Source organism: Neodiprion pinetum, chromosome 2 (genome assembly GCF_021155775.2).
Source record: "Neodiprion pinetum isolate iyNeoPine1 chromosome 2, iyNeoPine1.2, whole genome shotgun sequence".
In the NCBI taxonomy this organism is placed as follows: Eukaryota; Metazoa; Arthropoda; class Insecta; order Hymenoptera; family Diprionidae; genus Neodiprion; species Neodiprion pinetum.
The window spans coordinates 4,509,459-4,529,251 of record NC_060233.1 but is presented as its reverse complement, the minus strand read 5'-3'; the positions used below and the strand labels follow the sequence as shown (position 1 = coordinate 4,529,251).

The 19,793-nt window shown below is 39.8% G+C and overlaps 1 protein-coding gene across 1 annotated transcript in view; it reads left to right on the top strand.

The window, feature by feature from the left end:
- klu (klumpfuss) overlaps positions 1-19,326 on the top strand; it is a 30,875-nt gene extending 11,549 nt beyond the window's left edge. Inside the window, exon 4 of the mRNA XM_069133563.1 lies at positions 16,269-19,326. Within this exon, the coding sequence (XP_068989664.1) occupies positions 16,359-17,846 (1,488 nt within the window). The 5' untranslated portion in view covers positions 16,269-16,358 and the 3' untranslated portion in view covers positions 17,847-19,326. The remainder of the gene's footprint in view (positions 1-16,268) is intronic.
- The last annotated feature ends 467 nt before the right edge of the window (positions 19,327-19,793 follow it).

Sequence of the window (19,793 nt, the reverse complement as noted above, 5' to 3'; positions counted from 1 at the left end):
GGTTTATAGCGTTAACCTGTAGAATTATAATAATCGTCGTAATATTGAAAAAAAAGAAAAGTTGGACGTGGGATGAATGAATGAAACTAATAAAAAGCAAAGACAATGGAGAGAAACGGAAAAAAAAAACAAACAAAAATTTTGTCGAATAAAAGAAAACGATAAATAAAATAATAATCAACCGACTAACGACCCCGAACAACGCGAGTCAAGTTAAATTACAACTCTTACATTCATTTATACATATATACATGCGTGTGTCGTATTTGTACACCCTGCATTTTACTCGATGATAGGGGACAGAAACACGCATCTGTAATTATTACGCTTTGGTCGTTACGCCGAATGGTTGGTCCAGACTTCTTGTGCTGCTCCTGAGATGCTGCCGGTGGTAGTATTTCCTAGTATTTTTCCTTGTGCCGCACGCTATAGGTTAAAAACATTACATTACGACGTACAGGCGGGAAAAGAGAGGGAAAGTTGTTTGGTACTTGTGGAATTTTTACGGTGGAGGAAGAAATTATTGGAGACGTGTATTGCAATATCGGTTCTGATTATCGAAAATGGAATATGATTTGAGGAGCAAGGAGAGAGACAGAGAGAGAGAGAGAGAGAGAGAGAGAGAGAAAATGAGAGAATAAAAATAAAAATGAGGAACGAAAGATTTGACGAACGAGACAAACGGAGCGACCTCGAGTAAAAATGAAAGAAAATATCACATGTACGTATCTCCGTGACTTTGCGGTGTTGATACGGGATGCGGGGAACCATATCCGACGGGTTTAACATCGCGAGGTGTGTACCATGTATGTACGTATTGTTTAAGAACTGTGTGATAATCGCTAAATTGAACGGAATCGGGATTACAGAGAAGAACTGCGCGTGACTTGCCGGAAGGATCGATTTTTTGATGTAATCGAGTTTTCGCGCGATTTTATTATCTGCATTTTCATTCACTCGGGAGGGTTGATTGGTCGGATTGTATTGCAACGGAACCACCCCCGTTGTACGAGAATGTGTGAGAAAAAAAACGAGGAAAACTGAAAAATAACGGTCGAACAAGAGTTGTCAAAACTTGATGTAAAATGTATTGTTTAGAGACGAAGGAAAATCCTGTGCACAAATTCGACATTTTTGGTGACGAAACTTGAAGTAAAGAAATCGAACTTTGACGAAACATCAAAGTTTCGAATGGTCCGAAACCGGACCTTCAAAGTTCCAAAAGTGCAAAGTTTCGAAAGGAAGGAAGTGAAATTTCACCACTTTGATCTTTCTCTGTTTTGGATTTTCGATATTTTTATATTTTTATTTAATTTTCATTTTCTACCCAGAACTATATTTTTCTACAGTGCTAAAAATGAAAAAAGTTAAGGACCGAGCGGTAACCGGAACTAAAAATTTCTCTAGATGTGGTAACTCTAATTTTTTTTTTGCACCGCAATGAGTATATTTTAATTTTCGGAATTTCACCCCGCCGAAACTTTACTTTTCGAAACTTTGCTCTATCGTAACTTGAATTTCGGAACTTGGTCGTTTCTTCAAAGTTTGACTCGTTTACCTCAAGTTTCCACCGTCCCTTCACATCTTCACCGCCACCTTCGCTCGGCGTGCGTCTCGACTCGACAAATTCGAAGCTCAGCGTCAAACCCGCGTCGCGTTTTCTTTGAGAACACCTGGTCGAAGTTCACCTGCCGTCCAGGCAACGCTCACTGACCGCAGTGGCCTGTTAATTACGTGGGCTGGGTGCTTGTTCGGATAGTTGGCGACCTATCGCATCTCCGACGTTTTAGTGTTTCAATGTTCCTCCTCCTCCTCTTCCTCCTTTTTTCCCTCGGCCGCTCTTACCTCGTCCTCCTTCTCCTTCTTCTTATTTTTCTTCCCAATTTCTCCGTTTCTCTCTTTGTCGCCTCCACCGTCCCTTCAGTTATCTGTCTTGTCCCAACAAAACGGTCGCTGATCGGTCCCGCCTTTGTTCTTAATTCTCCTTTTTTTCGCATCGCAGGACTTGGGACGGGACCTTATCTACCTCGAGACTTCCCTTTGCCGATCAGCTTCCCGCTTCATAATTCAAATTTTCATCAATCCCGATCTTCAACTCGATCAATTTAGAAATTTAGTATCGCGACGGTGTGAAATAAATTCCAACAGATCGGTCTTGAAACTTTTTTCCTCAAAATTAACAACAGTTTCGAATTACTCAATGAAAAATTACAATTCACTAATTACCACGGTTAATTATAACGTCGTGTACTATAAATTTTCACGTTTTTTCTTTTATTCAAGTATCGAGAATTAAGAATCGGAGAAAAAAAAACTTACAATTTCAAAATCCATCCCGTGATTGAATGATCTCTTCATTATTCCATGGATGTAACTTGATAACAAAAATGATAACGTACGCATTTAATTGTTTATACACTTTATCTGAAAACAATGTTACATCGTGTAAACAATGCAATTCGTCTATAAATCGTGCAGTGCTTTATTATACTCTCTGTGTTGACCCTTGACCTGCATCGCTGATAAGTTTTTATTACTGTACGATATTCCTATTTATTTTTATACAAACTTTATACTCAATTCCGTGTGTGTGTGTGTGCGAAAAGACGCAGCCAATGAAAAATCTGTACATTCGTTGTGCATGTAAATTATTTTGGAAATTATGGGTGATATTATTGATCACATTATTATATTACGCAAGTAATGAAATATTGTTGTCCATTGAAAGGTAAAAATAACAACGCATATTTTTTTGCAAATAGATTATGAATAATAAAGAGCAACGAAGATCATCGAGTAGATGTATATATATATATATATTTTATTAATTTTCACTATTGCAGAAATTGATTGATTGATTAATTGATGGAACGATTGTTTGATTGATCGATCGATCGATTGATTGGCTGAGCTTTCATTTATTTATTCAACGATATTATAATTCGTACGAGATAATTAATTCACATCCAGACTTGAACGTCAATTAACGAGAAGAGGAAAAAAAAAACCAATATTAATCGCATTCACAAAAAATCACAACCGTACAAACTATACGACAAAGGAAAAGTATAATATAAAATGAGAATTGGCAAGTCTGGAGACTGCGAGTTACCTTCTCACAAGTTTCATTTCTTTATTTTAATCGTATCTGAGATCTCGAAGCTGCCGGAAGAAAGGCTGCAGTTACGATGGGACGCAGTGCGCGTTATCGGAGAACCTTGGTCAACTTTTATATCCTGAGAATGGCGATAGAATTCTTTTCTCTCTGCAAGTTTTGACCGCGGGCAAGGCGTTTTATATCAGTGGGTTGTTTGTTGCGATGCTGTTATCCTGTCAACGAAAAGAGGAAAGAAAAAAAAAAAAAAAAAACGCTTACCCGCATAACGACCTTACTAACGAACTAATTACGAGAAAAATGGAACGAGAGAGAAAATAAGGAGAAGGAAGGAGCTAAGAATTTGACGTTAATATCTTACCCTTTTTTTCGCTGTCCAACTTCCGCGGCCGATGCTTTTAACATATCACATCGAGAGATTTTACTCGCTCTTCGGTAGAGAATAAATATAACATCGAATAATCGGTTTATGTTTCGCGCTGGATCAAGTAATTGATGTACCTAGGTTTAAAAAAAAAAAAATAAATAAAAAATAAAAATAAAATACCGCCGGAGGTTCAATTTAAAATCACTTGAACGAGGCGACGTTGGTTCAAAAATTGTCCAAATGTGATTTTCATTGAACGGAGGCGAGAAGCTAACGCGATTTCAACCATCGGTTATCCAATGAATAGTAATAATAACAACGATGATTATAAGAATAATCTTAGTATTAGAAGAATTCGAAAAGGCTTTACATTTCTTTTTCTCATACGTTGCTTCTTCTTCTTCTTCTTCTTGTTTTTCTTTTTCTTCTCACTTTGCGTCACGTGACACTTTAACACAACAGGCATGCGTGTATAATATTCCAAACGGCGTGTATTATACGAAACTCCGAAAATAGAATTCCTTTGTAAATCTATGTAACCATTAAAAAGGGATAACAGGAGATAGGAGATAATTGTAAAATAAAAATCCCGCTCTCGCAAGTGGACAGCGTCAAGGAAACTGTCGTATAAAGTATACAATTATGCAATATATAAATTGTAGTTTTTATATTCGAGAGAAGACAACGACGCGTTACAGGCATAATATATATTTAATTACACACATGCGCGTATTTCAAAAACACAAAGTCTGATCGAAGACAGAATGAAAAATTAAATTGGCACGTTTCTTGCAGTCGTCTTTCTTTTTTTTCTCTCTCTCTCTCTCTCTCTTTCTCTCGAAACGGTGATTTTATTTCGTTTAAAATTTTCTCCTTTTTTTCTGCTTTTTTTATATTTAATTTCAATTTTTATAACAACACAGCGTCGTCGAGTGATGAAATTCGCCGTTGAAAAATGACACACACAGACACAACGTAACCGAAATTATTTGATTGGTGTAAAAAACGGAGAATTTATTAACCTCGATCTCTCTCCTTCACCGCGATGCTCCTTCTTTATAATACGTGTCACAGTCTTTATTGTATCGTATACATATATACAAACACCTGTCCTGCATCTCGTGTATATCACACACACACACGCACGCACACTTCTTGGTGTTTGAGATACGTACATGTATAGGTATAAATTACCCGCACATAAAATCAATCGAGAAACGTCGAGAGGATTACTTATACTCTCCCATGCTTGTCGATGTTTTATAACGCAGACATTGATTTATAACATTTTTATACAATTTTATTACCGCGTTATATGTTTTCTCTGCATAGGTATAGAGTGCATACCGTAAAAATAATACAGGCATGTAACAGCGTACATGCAGAGTGCCACGCGCCACGATGTCTGTACCCACCTATTCACCCTTCGTTGATTCGTTTGCATTTTCGTCGTTGCCGTAATGAGATAGACTGAGATAAATTTTTAGTCCTTAACTATTTTCATTTTTTACCGCAATCGAAAAGTATAGTTCCGGGTAGAAAATGAAAATTAGTTTTCTAGTGGTTACCGGAAAGTCTGGTATCCGTTACTATTCTTTTACTCCTTTAAGGAAATGGTTTCTAAAGATAATTTTAAAAATTTTGTATCGAATGTTTGTAAAATATGGTACGTAGTGTTGTTCAGTTTATTTCCAAACTGTGCATGCGTGATTTTCAAAGAATGTAGTCAAAGTATTGAGGAAAAGTTGAATTTTTAAATAAGTTTGGGTACAATACTGTGATCCTTGTTGCACGCGGAGTGAGAAAGATGATGTAAAATTCCAAAAGTTTTAAATATACTCGCACAGAGTAGTTTACTCAACAAGGGGTTGGTGTACAGAATCAGAAAAATCGAAAGTCTGACTGACCGACCAGAATTTCGAACGTAAAAGTATCGAAAATTCAAAGCAAAGTAAGATCAAAGTTGTAAAATTTCAGCAAGCCAGAAATTCACGAAACTGAAAATCTTCGATAATTCGCAATTTCGACGCTTCAGATTTTTAAATTTTCTCATTTTCGTACTCACGGAACTTTGAGCATCGGGTTTCGGATCATTCGAAACTTTGATGTATCTTGAAAGTTTCTTTTCTTCACTTAAAAAAAAAATTCCGAATTCGTCGCTTTCGGACCTTTTCAAATTCGGAATATCAACCCTGTCCCGTTATCTTCACACGCGTTCGTCAAGAGATAAATCGAAATGTGGTCGAGACGAGAGAGACGAGACGAAAGGAGGAGAGTAGAGCACGGTATCGCGTGTGTAGAAGGGGACGACGACGATCGGGACAGGGCGAGGCGATTCGCTGGAAGGAGAGGAGAGAGGAAAGGAGAGAAAGAGAGAGAGAGAGAGGAGAAGCGGCGTGGTGCTCCTCTTGGCTGAAGGATTACTTAGCGATAATGACGATCGGTCGGCAGATGGCGGCTGAGATAAAAACTTGCCTTACCGCCGCCTCTCTTGCTGCCAGCCTGCCTGCCTGCCTTAACAGTGCCGCCATATAATGCCATCCGTCCATTCCTTCCACTGTACAGCAAGTATACAGCTACGTCGATTCTGCCTCACGCGTATTGCTTCCTATTCGTTCCTATGCGACTGGATCCGCACTGTGCAGTCCAGGATCGTTTGTCAGTCGGATAAACGAGAATTTAAAAGGGCTGCAAAAGTCTCCGGGAACCGAGAATTTTTTTTGAAACTGAGAAAAACAGTTCATTTTTTATTTCCTGTATAATCATTTGTAGATTGAATTCGTATTCGGATTTTGTTTTTTTTCTCCTCCTCTCTTTGAAAACGAAACGGTGTTTAATTTACAACATTTTTTTTCATTCTCTCCTTTACTTACGAGACACTTTCTTCTTTCACTCAACCCAGAATTCGAGATTCGAAACATCAAAATTCGTTGAAAATGTAACAATCGTCGAGTTACTTGTATTCGTGAGCTGTGCGAAGATCTATTTAGATAAAAACAAAAAAAAATCGTAAAATTGAAAATATCTACTTGAAATATCGACAAAAATTCCGACATCGATGCTTCGTTTCGAGGAGCTTTTAAAATTGTTAATAATTTGTTGCGATCGGTCGTTTTCAGTGATTGTTTTTTTTTTTTTTTTTTTAATTTTTATTTTTTATTTCTCAATCGGAATCAGATTACAAAAATTCGTCCAAACTTGCATCGCAGTACACCTGATACATTCGAGTATAACGTGTGCTCTTTATTACGCGTGCGTTTAAAATTTTTCGCAAACATCATACTCGTATATACACATGTATATGTATATTTATATGCGCAAATCTGAGTCGTGCTCGCGGCTCACGAAATGTCCCAAACACACACTTGTGCGTGTAATTAATAGCCTGTCCGGTACGAGATACATACTAAACAGGGGTTGGCGTTTCGCATTGCACATTACATTGCATCGCGGCGCAATTCTCGAGGCACGCGACGCTGTAACGCGCAGTTAAAAAAAAAAACAAAAAAAACTGAAAAATGAAAAAAAAAAAAACAAAACAAAAACGACAGAATCTGACAGACAGAATGAACAGTGAAAGGTAAATCAATTTATCGTTGCACAAGCGTTAAATTTTCGCAAAAGTTGCAAGAAAATATAGCAACGGATACTAGAAAACTAATTTTCATTTTCTACCTAGAACTATGATTTTCTATAGTGGTAAAAATTGAAAATAGTTAATGACCGAGCGGTAACCGGAAATAAAAATTTCTCGGAGTGTAACTTCCCGTTTCTTTTCACTGTAAGGCACAGTTTGCGCGCGTCTAGTTAAATACGATGTACCAAGCATAACTCGGAGGTGGATACAACGTGGCTTACAGGTGCCAGTGTGCTCGAGGTATAGTTAATTATTATCGTACAGCGAGGGCGGTTAATTTATGCTTGTAGATAATTTATGCCAGGTACAAGTCATGCTGCTGGACCTGTAGCTAGACGCCGCGGTATCTGCTCGTATATATACATGTGTGTGTGTGTGTGTGTGTGTGTATAGATTTTGATTTCGTATGGGAAAATACCGACGACGGGATGCTGGGAGCAAGGACTTTGGTACAGGGGGATGTATAGGGAAGATCGCGTTTACCTTCCTTTCGAGGTTCTCGCGAGCTGCAACCATGCAGATGACGATGATGAAGAAGAAGACGAAGGAGAAGAAGAAGAACAAGAAGAAGGAGAAGGAGAAGGAGAAGGAGCATGTTATACCTACTACAAACCGATGTTTACGAGCGGGGAGGATAACCTACCGCGTGTTTGTATAAGCGGAAGGATAATTAACGAAGCTCTCACTCTCACTCTCACTCTCACTCTCTCTATCTCTTTTTCCTCCCGGTCTCGTCCGTCGTTTACGCCATGTTTAATAATCCTTACTTCTCATTTTAAACCAACCGATGGTGCATCGGGCAGTGCACGTGCTATTTATACGCATGCGTGACGTTTTTGTAACCAACCAGTTACAGGATTGTATAATATGCGAGGGAATAGATTAATCGATAATCGATTTTCGTCAAACTGCGTGCGAACGCGAGGACGTGGAAGGGAAGTCAGTAACGTTACTCTGACAATGAACGATTGGGAGAAGTCGTTACCTCGCACTTTCGGGTCGTCTGAAATTTCGTAAACCTTGTTAAAGAAATCAAAGTTGTATTTTTAAAAGCAAAATCTTTGAAAGTCATTCTAAATTGTACGGTAACGATTTGATCCCTGATACTTCGTTACGTTAACTTTGCTAACTTCAGCCTCGTTCGATTTCGAATTTTGTATATTTTTCATCAGACCTTATCATTCATTATTTTTTTTTATATTGATTACGGATTTTATTGTGATTTTTATTACACGCTTCTTTAATGAAATTTGTATTGCGGGTATAAATTTACACAATTGTGTCATTATACGTAATATTTCTTGTTACAATTATACAGTTATTATATACATTTGTACCGGTATAACCTTGCAGGCTATTTCAAAAAGATATTTTTTACTTTTTTTTTTTTTTTTTTTACCTCGACCGCCGTCGATGCAGATCGCGCAGCGAATCCAAGCATCTGCTGCTGTTGCTGCTGTCGAGTTCGCCGATAATGTAAAAGTACGATATTAATGGGCGTTGGTGCTGCGTGTACGTGTATGTTTATACACACACACACACGCACGCCTATACGGTCCGTTCGTGCTGTAAACTCTGACCACTTTGGAAGATGGCGTGCACGCGTGCGATCTCCTTGGATATATATATATATATATATTTGCATATATATGTGAGACCCGATAGCGATAGAGCGAAAGAATAATTCAACGAGAGGAAACAAAGCAAGACATTTAATGCAAGAAAAACAAGAATGAAGAAGAAATTGTTACTGTAACAAATGAAATTTTTCTCCGTGCTTGTATACTTCCTATACGACGTACTTTCTTTTATAAATTTTTCACGCCCGCACGATATCTAGAGGGAGTGAAAAAAGATGCGAAAGTGGCTTTGCAGGCGTACACCGATGTAGGTGTAGATCAATCGTGAATTCGCGTTCCTTGACCGTACCGTTAACTTTCCTATAGGTATGTATGCAGTTGCACGTATAGGTACAACAACATACTGTAACTGCAGACGACTTTCTGGAGCGACGGAATGTCGACGTCCACCTTGTATACTCGGAAGTCGGGATACTTGGAAGACCGTTTTGTCTCGGTTCGTCGTTTTACGGATGCTGCTGCTGCTGTTGCATCTTTCCTCGACAGAAATTCTCAACCTCGAAACTCTCAACCTTAATAACGACACACGAGCCGAATCGTTGCGAAATTTTTATCAATTGCAATTTGCGAGAAAATAATTTTTCCGAAATGTTTGCGCACCGAATTTTCGGCCGTTCAAGCATTAGCTGACGCTAAAACAGGGCCAGGCCATTCGGAGAAACGTTGTCAAAAGTTGAAAAATTTATTTAAAAAGAGGTGTTAATAATACATAAATTTGTCAATGATAATATCTTGGCAAATATAATGTTTATCGCCTGCGTTTGAGAAGAAAGACAATATCTAATGTATTGAATACCCAATCAACAATGAATTTATGTTATACTTAACTTGTTAATGTTCAGTTGCTTGTCGATAATTAGTAGTAGGAATAAATCGATCAGGATGTGTCTACAAATGGCATTTCCGATATTCTCAGATATAAATAATCGATATTTTGCCAATAAAGTTTTAAAATCGCGTTAGCTAATGTTAAAAAACGATAGTGGAAAAAAACGAGTCAATGTTACGAATCGCTAGGAGGTGGGATGCAAAAATTTGCAAAAAATACGTTAACTAATGGCTTTTTTTTTTTTTTTTTTCAACTACTGACCGCCATTTTGCGGCAATTGTTTTATTTTATTTTCTTTTAACTTTTGCAACGTACGGAGGTTCGCTTACACCTCCGAAGCTCCGAGCTACTAGGCACAGAATTATGGCGTAAGGCGAGTTTGCGCGCGCTGCTCGCGCGAGAGACGTTATCGCGTAATTGTCGGTTAATTTGCTACTAACAGGCGAAGAGAGCTCATACCCTCGGCTGTACAACAACCGAGCCGCATGCTTAACAGCTCTCTATGTATCAAAAGGCCGTTTCGCGAGACACGCGATCGTCGACTTGGTCTGTCTGTAAAAGCAACTTTCAGCCTGCGGGAAATTTTATACCTCGAATAGGGAATTTTTTCCGAACGTCAAAAATAGAAAAATATACCACTCTCGCTTACGTGTACGAAGATAAAACAAAATAGAAGAAAAAAATTTTCACCGCGATTTGTGTGTGTAGAGTAAATAGTTGTAATCAAATTTGCAAAAATTTTATTTTTCTTCATTATATTAACACTGAAATTTTTGATTGTTCAGCTAATTATATTCTTCCTTGCAGGAAAATAAAAACTCAAGGGTTACAGTTGGAACTTGTAATATTTAACCGAAATCGGTTAAAAGAGATCGCTTTCTATTTACGTGAATAAAAAAAAAAAAGAAGTAAATGTATAGTTTTTATTCCGATGTGGCTTTTTTTTCTACAGTAGGTATTGAAGTTAGTAACGTTAACGTAATAAACGTATCTAAACAAAACTCGTTGATTTACGATTTTGAGAAAGTTTAATCTGTACAACATCCGTACGTTTTCCTTTAATTATGAATAATTCCTGAATTTCAATCAATCCTGAAGTTGCACGAGGCTGAAGTTAGTCAACGTTAACTTAACGATAAATCTTGCAAAAAAATCAGTACTCTGCAATTGCAGGATGACTTTAAAAGAGTTGGCTCTTCAAAATTAGTGTATATTTCGTTTACAAACTGCATTAATAAATTTCAAAAATTTCGCTAATTTTTCCCAAACGCGCATCGTTACCGTAACGTTACTGTCTTTGACCTCGTTGTTGTTGTTTTTTTTTTTTTTTTCTTTTGTCTCTACTAGAAAAACTTGCTCGTACAATAGAAACCGTGAATCGTGGATGCGGAATGCATATAGATTTTGAATCCATTTCATATTTATGCACGTGGATCGGTATCGCGCGGTGTCGTATTATAGGAAGCTGCCGGCGGCTGCACGGTTCGATGGATGCAAGTCGACGGACTCTCGCCGAGATAGAAAAAGAGAGCAAGAAGAGAAAGAGAGAAGGAAGAGAATCCGTGATCTTATTCCCCTCTCGCAGGAGCTCCAGGTCTTCCTCATCTCTTCCACGGGTCTTCGGTAGCGAGGCGGCGGGTTTTTTGGTAGCAGCATCGCTGGTTCCGCTGCAGCAGCAGCAGCAACAGCAGCCGATCTCGTCTGCCCCGAGGCTCTCGCATCATCGGGATCTCGGAGAGTTACCAGCGACGGGTTTAAACCGGACTCGGGTATCCAGTGTCAGAAATTTGCAAAAACGCCCCGGAAATTATTCCGACAATCCAAAGGCGCGGAGTTATCGCCGCCAAAAGTCGCCCGAAATTATCCGTGATATTTATTTGGACCCGGTTTCCGTCTTTTCCAACACGGTTTTGACCCGATTTGAACGCTCTCTTTCGAACCTCGAACCCTTCGCTGAACGCGGTCGGGAGTCCGGATCGTACGGGAGAAAAGATCAGCCCCACCCACGCGTGCATCTCAACCTGTTCCGTTCCTCTTCGTCCGGCGGTCGCGAGTCGCTGTTACAGGTGCCTCTGACGGGCGTTACGTTGAACCCGATTCCAGGAAGACCTGGACAAGGGTTTTCGGCGTTGCTTTAGAATCGCGGATCACCCCGATTTCCGTCTTTGGATTACCGGACATCAACGTTCGAGTCGATTCGGTTATTGAGGAAAAAATTAACCATCGTTAGTCGAATTTCGAATTGTTCAAAATTTAGCAAACCGATGTTCGTCGTATTTTGAAATCGTCGTCGTGTTATAAAATTGATAAAGTGTATATTTTTTTATATCAATCTTTCGTTAGGATAAACGTTGCTGTTGGAAATTGTCGTTGTTGATAAAAATTAAAAATATTTACGCGAGATTAGTGATGATTGTTGTAGTTGAGATTCGAAAGTCAGAAATTTGAACGTAGGATTGATTGCGGAATGATTTTTTTTTTTTTTAAGGATCGTATTTTGAAAACAATTTTTTCATCGACATATTTGGAGAATGCGTTCACCACGAACTCTTTTTATCTCTTTTTCGAGAGGTTGAGGTTGGCAACGTTCAACGTCACGAAACATCGGGAAGAAATTCGTTATTTTGCCATTGAAAAATATGCGTATGTTTGGTTCGGTATGATTTAAAGAAATGTCGGACAATTTTAATTGTGCAAAACAAACATTTTTCTTCTCGAACATGCATTGTTACAGTAACGTCAAGCACTAACTTCACATCCGTTGCGTGACTGAAACATACCGCGAGTAAAAAACTCCGGATCGCCAATAAATAACTGCAGTTTATTGCACAATGAAAATAATTTGTACTCGTGATCGAACGATCCATGAGACTCGAATTTATCTCCCATGTATAAAATGAAACTCATCGTTTTTGACGACCAAAAGAATTGAGTTTAGATATTTTCAAAATTTATATGAATTATCTCGGAAAATTGTTCAGAGATCACATTTTATGATAATCGAACAATAATAACAATAATAGGTTTAAGGCAATTATTTGGATTAAATTTTTTTTTTTTTTTTCTAAATCAGTCAATCACCGTTCGCGGCAAAAACGTGTTGAGTGTATTCATTTAAAAAGCTGCAAAATAAAAGAAAATGCGAAGCAATCGATGTATTTGATTTATCTCCGCGTGTTGTGCAGTTCGGTAGGCACAACATCAACAACAACAACAACAACAACAACAACGATGCACGTTTGCACGTGTAATTTCTTTTCCTTGCCTATTACCTATAACCTATTATATACATACGTGTATGTACGGGTAATATATAGGTATAGGTATTGTTAATAAGCCGCCGCCACTCTGCTGCTGTTGCTGCTGCTGTGCAATTGCCAGTAAGAACGGTAAATATAAATATCGTCATAAGTGGCGCTTCGGGTGCGATCGATCAGTAAGGCAGGCAGCCGCCTAACTGCAACTTATCATTGAAACGGTACGGCGTGATTAAGTTTTCCGCGTTCGTAGTGCGGTTTGCACGCGGCTGCATTATTCTACCATTCAGCTTCCGTGAAATTTTTTTTTTTTTTTTTTTTTTTTCGCAATTTTTCATCAAAGTTAGGCACGTGTCGAGATTTTTGCACGCCGCAGCGGCGGATCGAATCTCGGTTTATCAAACGACTTGGGGAAGATATTCTGCGAATTTATTCTCTCAGTGTTCCGCTTGCTGAACAGTTTGAGGCGAATTAACGCACCCGCGAGATCCTTTTCTGAAAATACTGCTTCCAGTTGGAGTTTGCAGAAACTGCGAAGGCGTTGCGTTGCGTTGCGTTCCAGCATGGAGCGCAGAATTGCTTAAGAGAAAATCACATTCCGTCGCACCTGTCGCGACTGTCTATATAAATTGAGGCAAGTTTTTCCCTCTGTCCAACGATAGATATACCTGTTGCTGCACCAGCCTGTCCGCACTTGCAATGTGCAACCTGCAGCAGCAGTCTGCAGGTTCCAGAGCTTAGCGATACAAACATAGCTGGTATACATACGAGAAGAAAACTCTCATACCCATCGTAATTCCGTAATACTGGATTCGTACCACGTGTGGATATACATACACATACGTGTACCTGTGTCCTAAGCGCTATTCGCATATCGCATTATTTACCTCGGTGCTATGCAGCGTCCGTCACGTGCGGTAAGCCGTGCGAAATGAGGAACGGATGCAGAATTCATTTATACTGCATTTAACCCGACGTTCAAGTTCCAGTTCTTCTTAGTTTCCATTGCGTAGTTTTTCTTCCCTTTATTTTTTTCATTTATTTTATTTATTTGTTTTTTCTCGCGCACGTTTCCCTTTCCAGCAACGTTGTTCTCTCTTATCCAGGCTTGCGACTTGTCGTCTTGTTATCTTCTTTCCCAACCGACACGTGTGTCGTTGTAACGCGTAAAAGTATCCATTTCCCTCCCCCCGCATGGATGCGCAACCTTACGACGATAATAACCACTTGGCCTGTACGAATCCCGCGAATGTGTAATAAGGATATTCGTATAACGTTGTAACACGTTGTACGGGAGAAGCGAAGAAGCGAAATAAAATTTTTACGCCTATGGAGAGAAAATAATGGGACGGTATTAGTTACGACGCGTCAAATATTATACGAGTGATTTACTACCAAACGTTTATTATTGTACGCGCATGCGGATAGTTGCGTAGACACCGCTTATAGTCCAGGATCGTATTCAAATTTCAAAATATTGTATCTGCCTATTTATCTTTATACAGTGTATACCTGTATATTCTCTTATTTGATACAGCTACCTTCTCAGTTTACTCAAACTTATGATAAATTGCCGTTCTATGCACGGATATGGTGGGCACCTACCTTCGGTATCATTTAACACTCACGAATTTTTACCGAGAGGAAGAAAAATAGGAAGATGGAAAAACCGACGTTGTGTCATCGAACACGCACCTAGGGTCAACACTTTCTTGGTGAATCCGAATCGCCTCCCGGTGGGTCATAATCAATCAAATTGTACACGAAGAAGAACGGGGAAGAAATAATATAGTCAATGAAAAACAAAAATAAACAACGAACGTTGGAATAAAATAACATTAATTCAATACGTGCATGTTATTATGAGCTGCCGAACTGTATGTAAGAAACCAAGAGAAAAAAAAGAAAGAAAATAAAAAGAAAATGATAAAAGAAAAACACCCCATGGAAAACAGTTTGTACAGTATTGCCAAGTCTTTCGAAAAACTTTCCCCCCGAGTTCAATATCGCAACTCTTGTATAACTAATCGTCGTTGCCCGGTCGTTGAAGCGTGAACTAATCGTAAAGTCGGTCGTCATTTCCTAATATTTCAAGGTTATAATTGACTGACCATTTCCATTGGATCCTTGAACCATTGAACAGGTGTATTTTGATCTCTGATCGGTGTTCGTGATTTCTTCTTCTTCTTCTTCTTCTTCTTCTTTTTCTTTCCTTGCCACGTCTTTCCGTAAGAATTCGACGTATCGCCATAATTTTCTTTGGGATCTCTATCCCATCTACCGACTAGCGATTAACGTTGACCTTGGTTTCCCACAACCTCTCATCCTCGAGTCTGGCGATTCCGTTTGATGATCGGTGAATCCGCGACTCGACATCGCGATGCGATCGACGCGGCGCCCGGACGCTGATCGAGACGATCGCGCGACGATCATCGATCCCCGATCGGTATGGCCAAAGAAACTGTGTTATACCTCCGAGCCTCCGCAATTATACCTACCACGATTACGGTCTGGTATTCGATACGCGGGACGAGGGGGTCACAGCCTAGGGACAGGAAAAAACCGGGCACCGAACGATTGGATCGGCCGATCGGAGTCAGGGAGAATGTTTTTTTTTTTTCTTTCACACACACATACACATTTATATTTTTATAACTAACATTGTCCCGCAACTCTGCGACGTTGAAACGATTTATACGTGTACTAATGTATAGGTAGAAGTTGGAAGATCGGAAGTTAAAAGACTTCCGTCGAACGATCACACCGGTCTTTGACAATCAATCTGTTCGAAGGAAGCGTTGATCGATCGCTTTTCCGTCAAGATTTTAGTGTTTTTAACACTTGTTTTAAAGTGGTATATATTTTATGTATGTGTATATCGAGAGGAATGCATGTGAGCAACTTGGTGAATCATTTTTCACTGATTGCATTTTTACATAATTATCTTCGGATATCAAACTTTCACAGACATATGTACGAATTTGATGAAACTTTTCAAACCTGGCGAAAGAAGAAAAAAAAAAAAAAAAATATACGTTTTTCCTATTTGTAAAAATAATCGAAAATTGTAGCCTGTATTGTTTATTAGATTATTCTGTGAAAAATAAGAGAATATATAAAATATAGGAATTCAAAATTCAGGCTGTTTCTAATCATGATTTGACGTTTTTCACACCTCGCTAAAACCGATGGACGTAAATTTGTACCCTGAAACAAATAATAATAACAATAATAATAACAATAAAAACAGCAACAACAGTAATTAAAAACAGTCGGAAAAATACTAGCTATGCAATATCGTTCTATTTTTTTTTGCTTTCTGTAACTCAACACGCAACGCCTATCGTCGTTTCGTTGTAAAGAAAAAGAAAGAAAAAAAAAAATAGAGGACTAATCGTTGTGTGAAAAAACTTGCTGTTCCAGGACGAGGTGGGAGGCAGTACGGTGGTAGCCTCGGAGGGTGTAGCGGTAGAAATAAGGAAGGGCCTTGGCGGCGGGTGCCGCGCGTCGCCGATGACGATGGCCGAGAGCGCCGTGGAGGACGCCGCAGCGCCCCCCGGACCGGCGAAGCCGCCACCCTGTACGAACAACAACACCCTGTCAGCGACGGCGAACCGGAACCACCGTCATCGCAAGCGAAAGCGGTTGTCACAGGTCCTCGACATACTTCAGGCTCATCGGAGCTCGCCGAACGAGGGCGAGGTTTTCAGGTTCGAGGGTTCGACCACCGTCTCCGAGGAGGACGAGGAGGTCTTCGGATCGTCGAGGTCACCCTTGGCCGACTGCAGTCCCGGACGTCTAAACTTCTCCCCGCTCCGTCTGAAGGACGAGGCTGGAACCGGGGTCGAGGAGGATCATCCGCCGGGTTCCGTTCAGGGTTTGGGAACGGCCGTTGGAGCTCATCGTCGGAACCTGACTTTATCAAGCTACCATCCGGCTCTGAGGTACGCCGGTTGCGCCTGCGTTCATTGCGCGACGCCACCTTCGTTGCTTCTTCCCTCCCCCGCCTCGCCGTTGACGCCTCTGACACCGGCGTCGTTGACTCCTCTTACGCCGGTATCACCGTCGTCCTACAGCTTCGAGCACTACCTCCACACGAAGTACCTGCCGGACATGTTCAGACGACGGAGTCATTCCGATTCCGACGTTCCGGGGTGGGAACGACCCTCGCCGATTCCACCCCCGCTTTCGAGGAGTGGATCCTTGGAGAACGAGGCGACGACGTCGCCGGCACCGACGACGACAACGACGACGAAGACTACAACGACGACGTCGACGTCGTCGAGCGGACCGGCTCAGGACTCGCCGCTCGATCTGTCGATGAAGAAGGGGATCGGAGGACGACCGCATCCCATTCATATCCTACCACCCGGTATCGTAACTCGAGGATCGGTTAGCGTTCCGGTCGTAAGAGGCGACGTTGCCTCACCAACTACCAAGGAGAGCGTTGCCGTAAGGTACAACTTGGAGGTGTCACCCGTTGTCGAGGAGATGCCGCCCGGTGCCGACGTCGCTTACGTGTGTCCGGTTTGCGGTCAGATGTTCAGCCTTCACGATCGTCTCGCAAAGCACATGGCTTCGCGTCATCGTCGTCAGGGTCCCCAGGACGCTTCGGCAAAGGCTTACCTCTGCGATGTTTGCAAACGTAGTTTCGCCAGGTCGGACATGCTAACCAGACACATGCGGCTCCATACAGGTGTAAAACCGTACACTTGCCGCGTATGCGGACAGGTATTCAGCAGGTCCGATCACCTCAGCACTCATCAGCGTACCCATACAGGCGAGAAACCTTACAAGTGTCCTCAGTGTCCTTACGCCGCTTGTCGAAGGGACATGATAACACGGCATATGCGGACCCACGCCAGGTATCCTGACGGACAGCCGTTGAAGAGTGAAATTGGCACACCCGAGGGCAGTCCTCCTTCACCGTCGCAGAATCATGGCGCACCCTCGCCATCGGCCGGATCAGCGAACGTCAAGATGGAGTGGAAAATGGAATGACGTTTGTCGAGGGTTCGGTGGTCGATGCTGACGATTATTATTATTATTATTATTATTATTATTATTATTACTACTATTATTATCCATATTGCTGATGATTTTAACGACGACGTTCATTATCGTTATCGTTATACCGATATTATACTGTTACTTCTTTCTACTCACTACAATCTTTATACTTCACTCTGTGTTGTGAATATTATTATCATTATTATCATTATTATCATTATTATTATTATAAATTTTTGTACGATCGTTGCACGTTTACGGTGGTGATGACTAACGATCTTGATCGAGACGAGATCATCGAATTTATTCGTGTCTGTTGCTTTTCATTAATGGACACACAACCGAATGATTACGTATACGATATACATATTTCTGATAAACATACTTCGTATTTCTTATACATGTGTATAATATATACATGTGTATATTGCAACATCGTTACAGTATTATATGTGCGTGTATGTATATATATATATACATATATATGTGTGTATATAATATATTCATATATATATATATATATATATATATATATATATATATATGAATATATATGTGTTTAATAACCCCTTATTGCGGTTTTAACTATTATTATTATTATTATTATTGTTGTTATTGTTATTATTGTTATCATCATATTGCCAAGGGCTGAGTATGGGGGTACCCAATATAACGAAACGTAGAATTTATTACACACGGTGTAATAAAGCTGTTGAGAAATGTAGGATTCTTTTTTGTGTTATTCGAATTTTTCATAATCGGAAATAATCGAACGGAAGGAGGATAACGAAAAGAAATGAAAATAGGTTATGAAAATCGATGTTTTTAACCTCTTATCCGGTGTCACCTACACCTCTGTCTGCATATCATTTTACAATACACGCTTTACCGCTGGTTACAATTGAGTCGGTTCCATAACATAAGCTTTCAAAAATCACGCAGCGTTTTGACGTCGTAGATTATGAAATTTTCATGTTTGAATAACTCTTGGTACTCTTGTGCTGTGTTAGCATCGCATGGAGAAGATAAAAAAAAAAATTCAAAGTCATTATTGAAACATTTCGTGGTAAAGTTTCGAGTTTGTATTTTTTTTTTTTTTTTTTTTCTACTAATAAAATGATTTCGCGACCTCTTTCAGCCAGCAAATACGCCGTGACGATAGGCAATGAGAATGGCGGCCGATAATGGCCGCCATTACGGCTAGTTTTATCCACTTGGCGACTTTGACCAGCCAGTTTTATTCGCCATTCGATAGATGGATGAAAATTTAAACACTCGCGAATTCCGTACTGTGTGCTCGATTGAGAAATGACAAGATTTTTGGTCAACGACTCGTCGTGCGAGCTTAATTTTCACGTTGAAAAAGTTCATTATAGTCTGTGACGTCGGAATTCCAGGTGTTCGCGTATGCTTTGGAATCTGCTAAGTAATAAATAAAAAAAAAAACGCAAAAAAAATGAAAGAAAACAAACACTGCAGTTGAATTCACTCGGTAACTTTAATCGACGATACGTTGCATAGAAGAGTATTAAAACAATTTTATTCGTCGGTACATTGATTAATCATTTTCAAAAATTAACGCAATTTTTAATAATTATATAACAATACACATGCGCAGAGGGATAGGATGTGAGATAAAGGTAAAGTTGGAGAAAAATTTCCCCCACCTGAACAAGAAATCAGCGAAACAGAAACATGGAAACAAATAAAAATGAAAACAAAACAAAAAACGCAAGCATTCCGCTAAAACTACATACGTAAAACGTAACGCGTAAGAAACGTGACACGACGCTGTGTGAGGAATTTAATTAGATGACCTTTTCTGGTCGTATTTCTATTTCTATCATTATTATTATTATTATTATTATTATTATTATCACTATCATAAACACGATGTAGGAATTAAGTATGAATTAATTTCTATAATAAGCTCTCCGA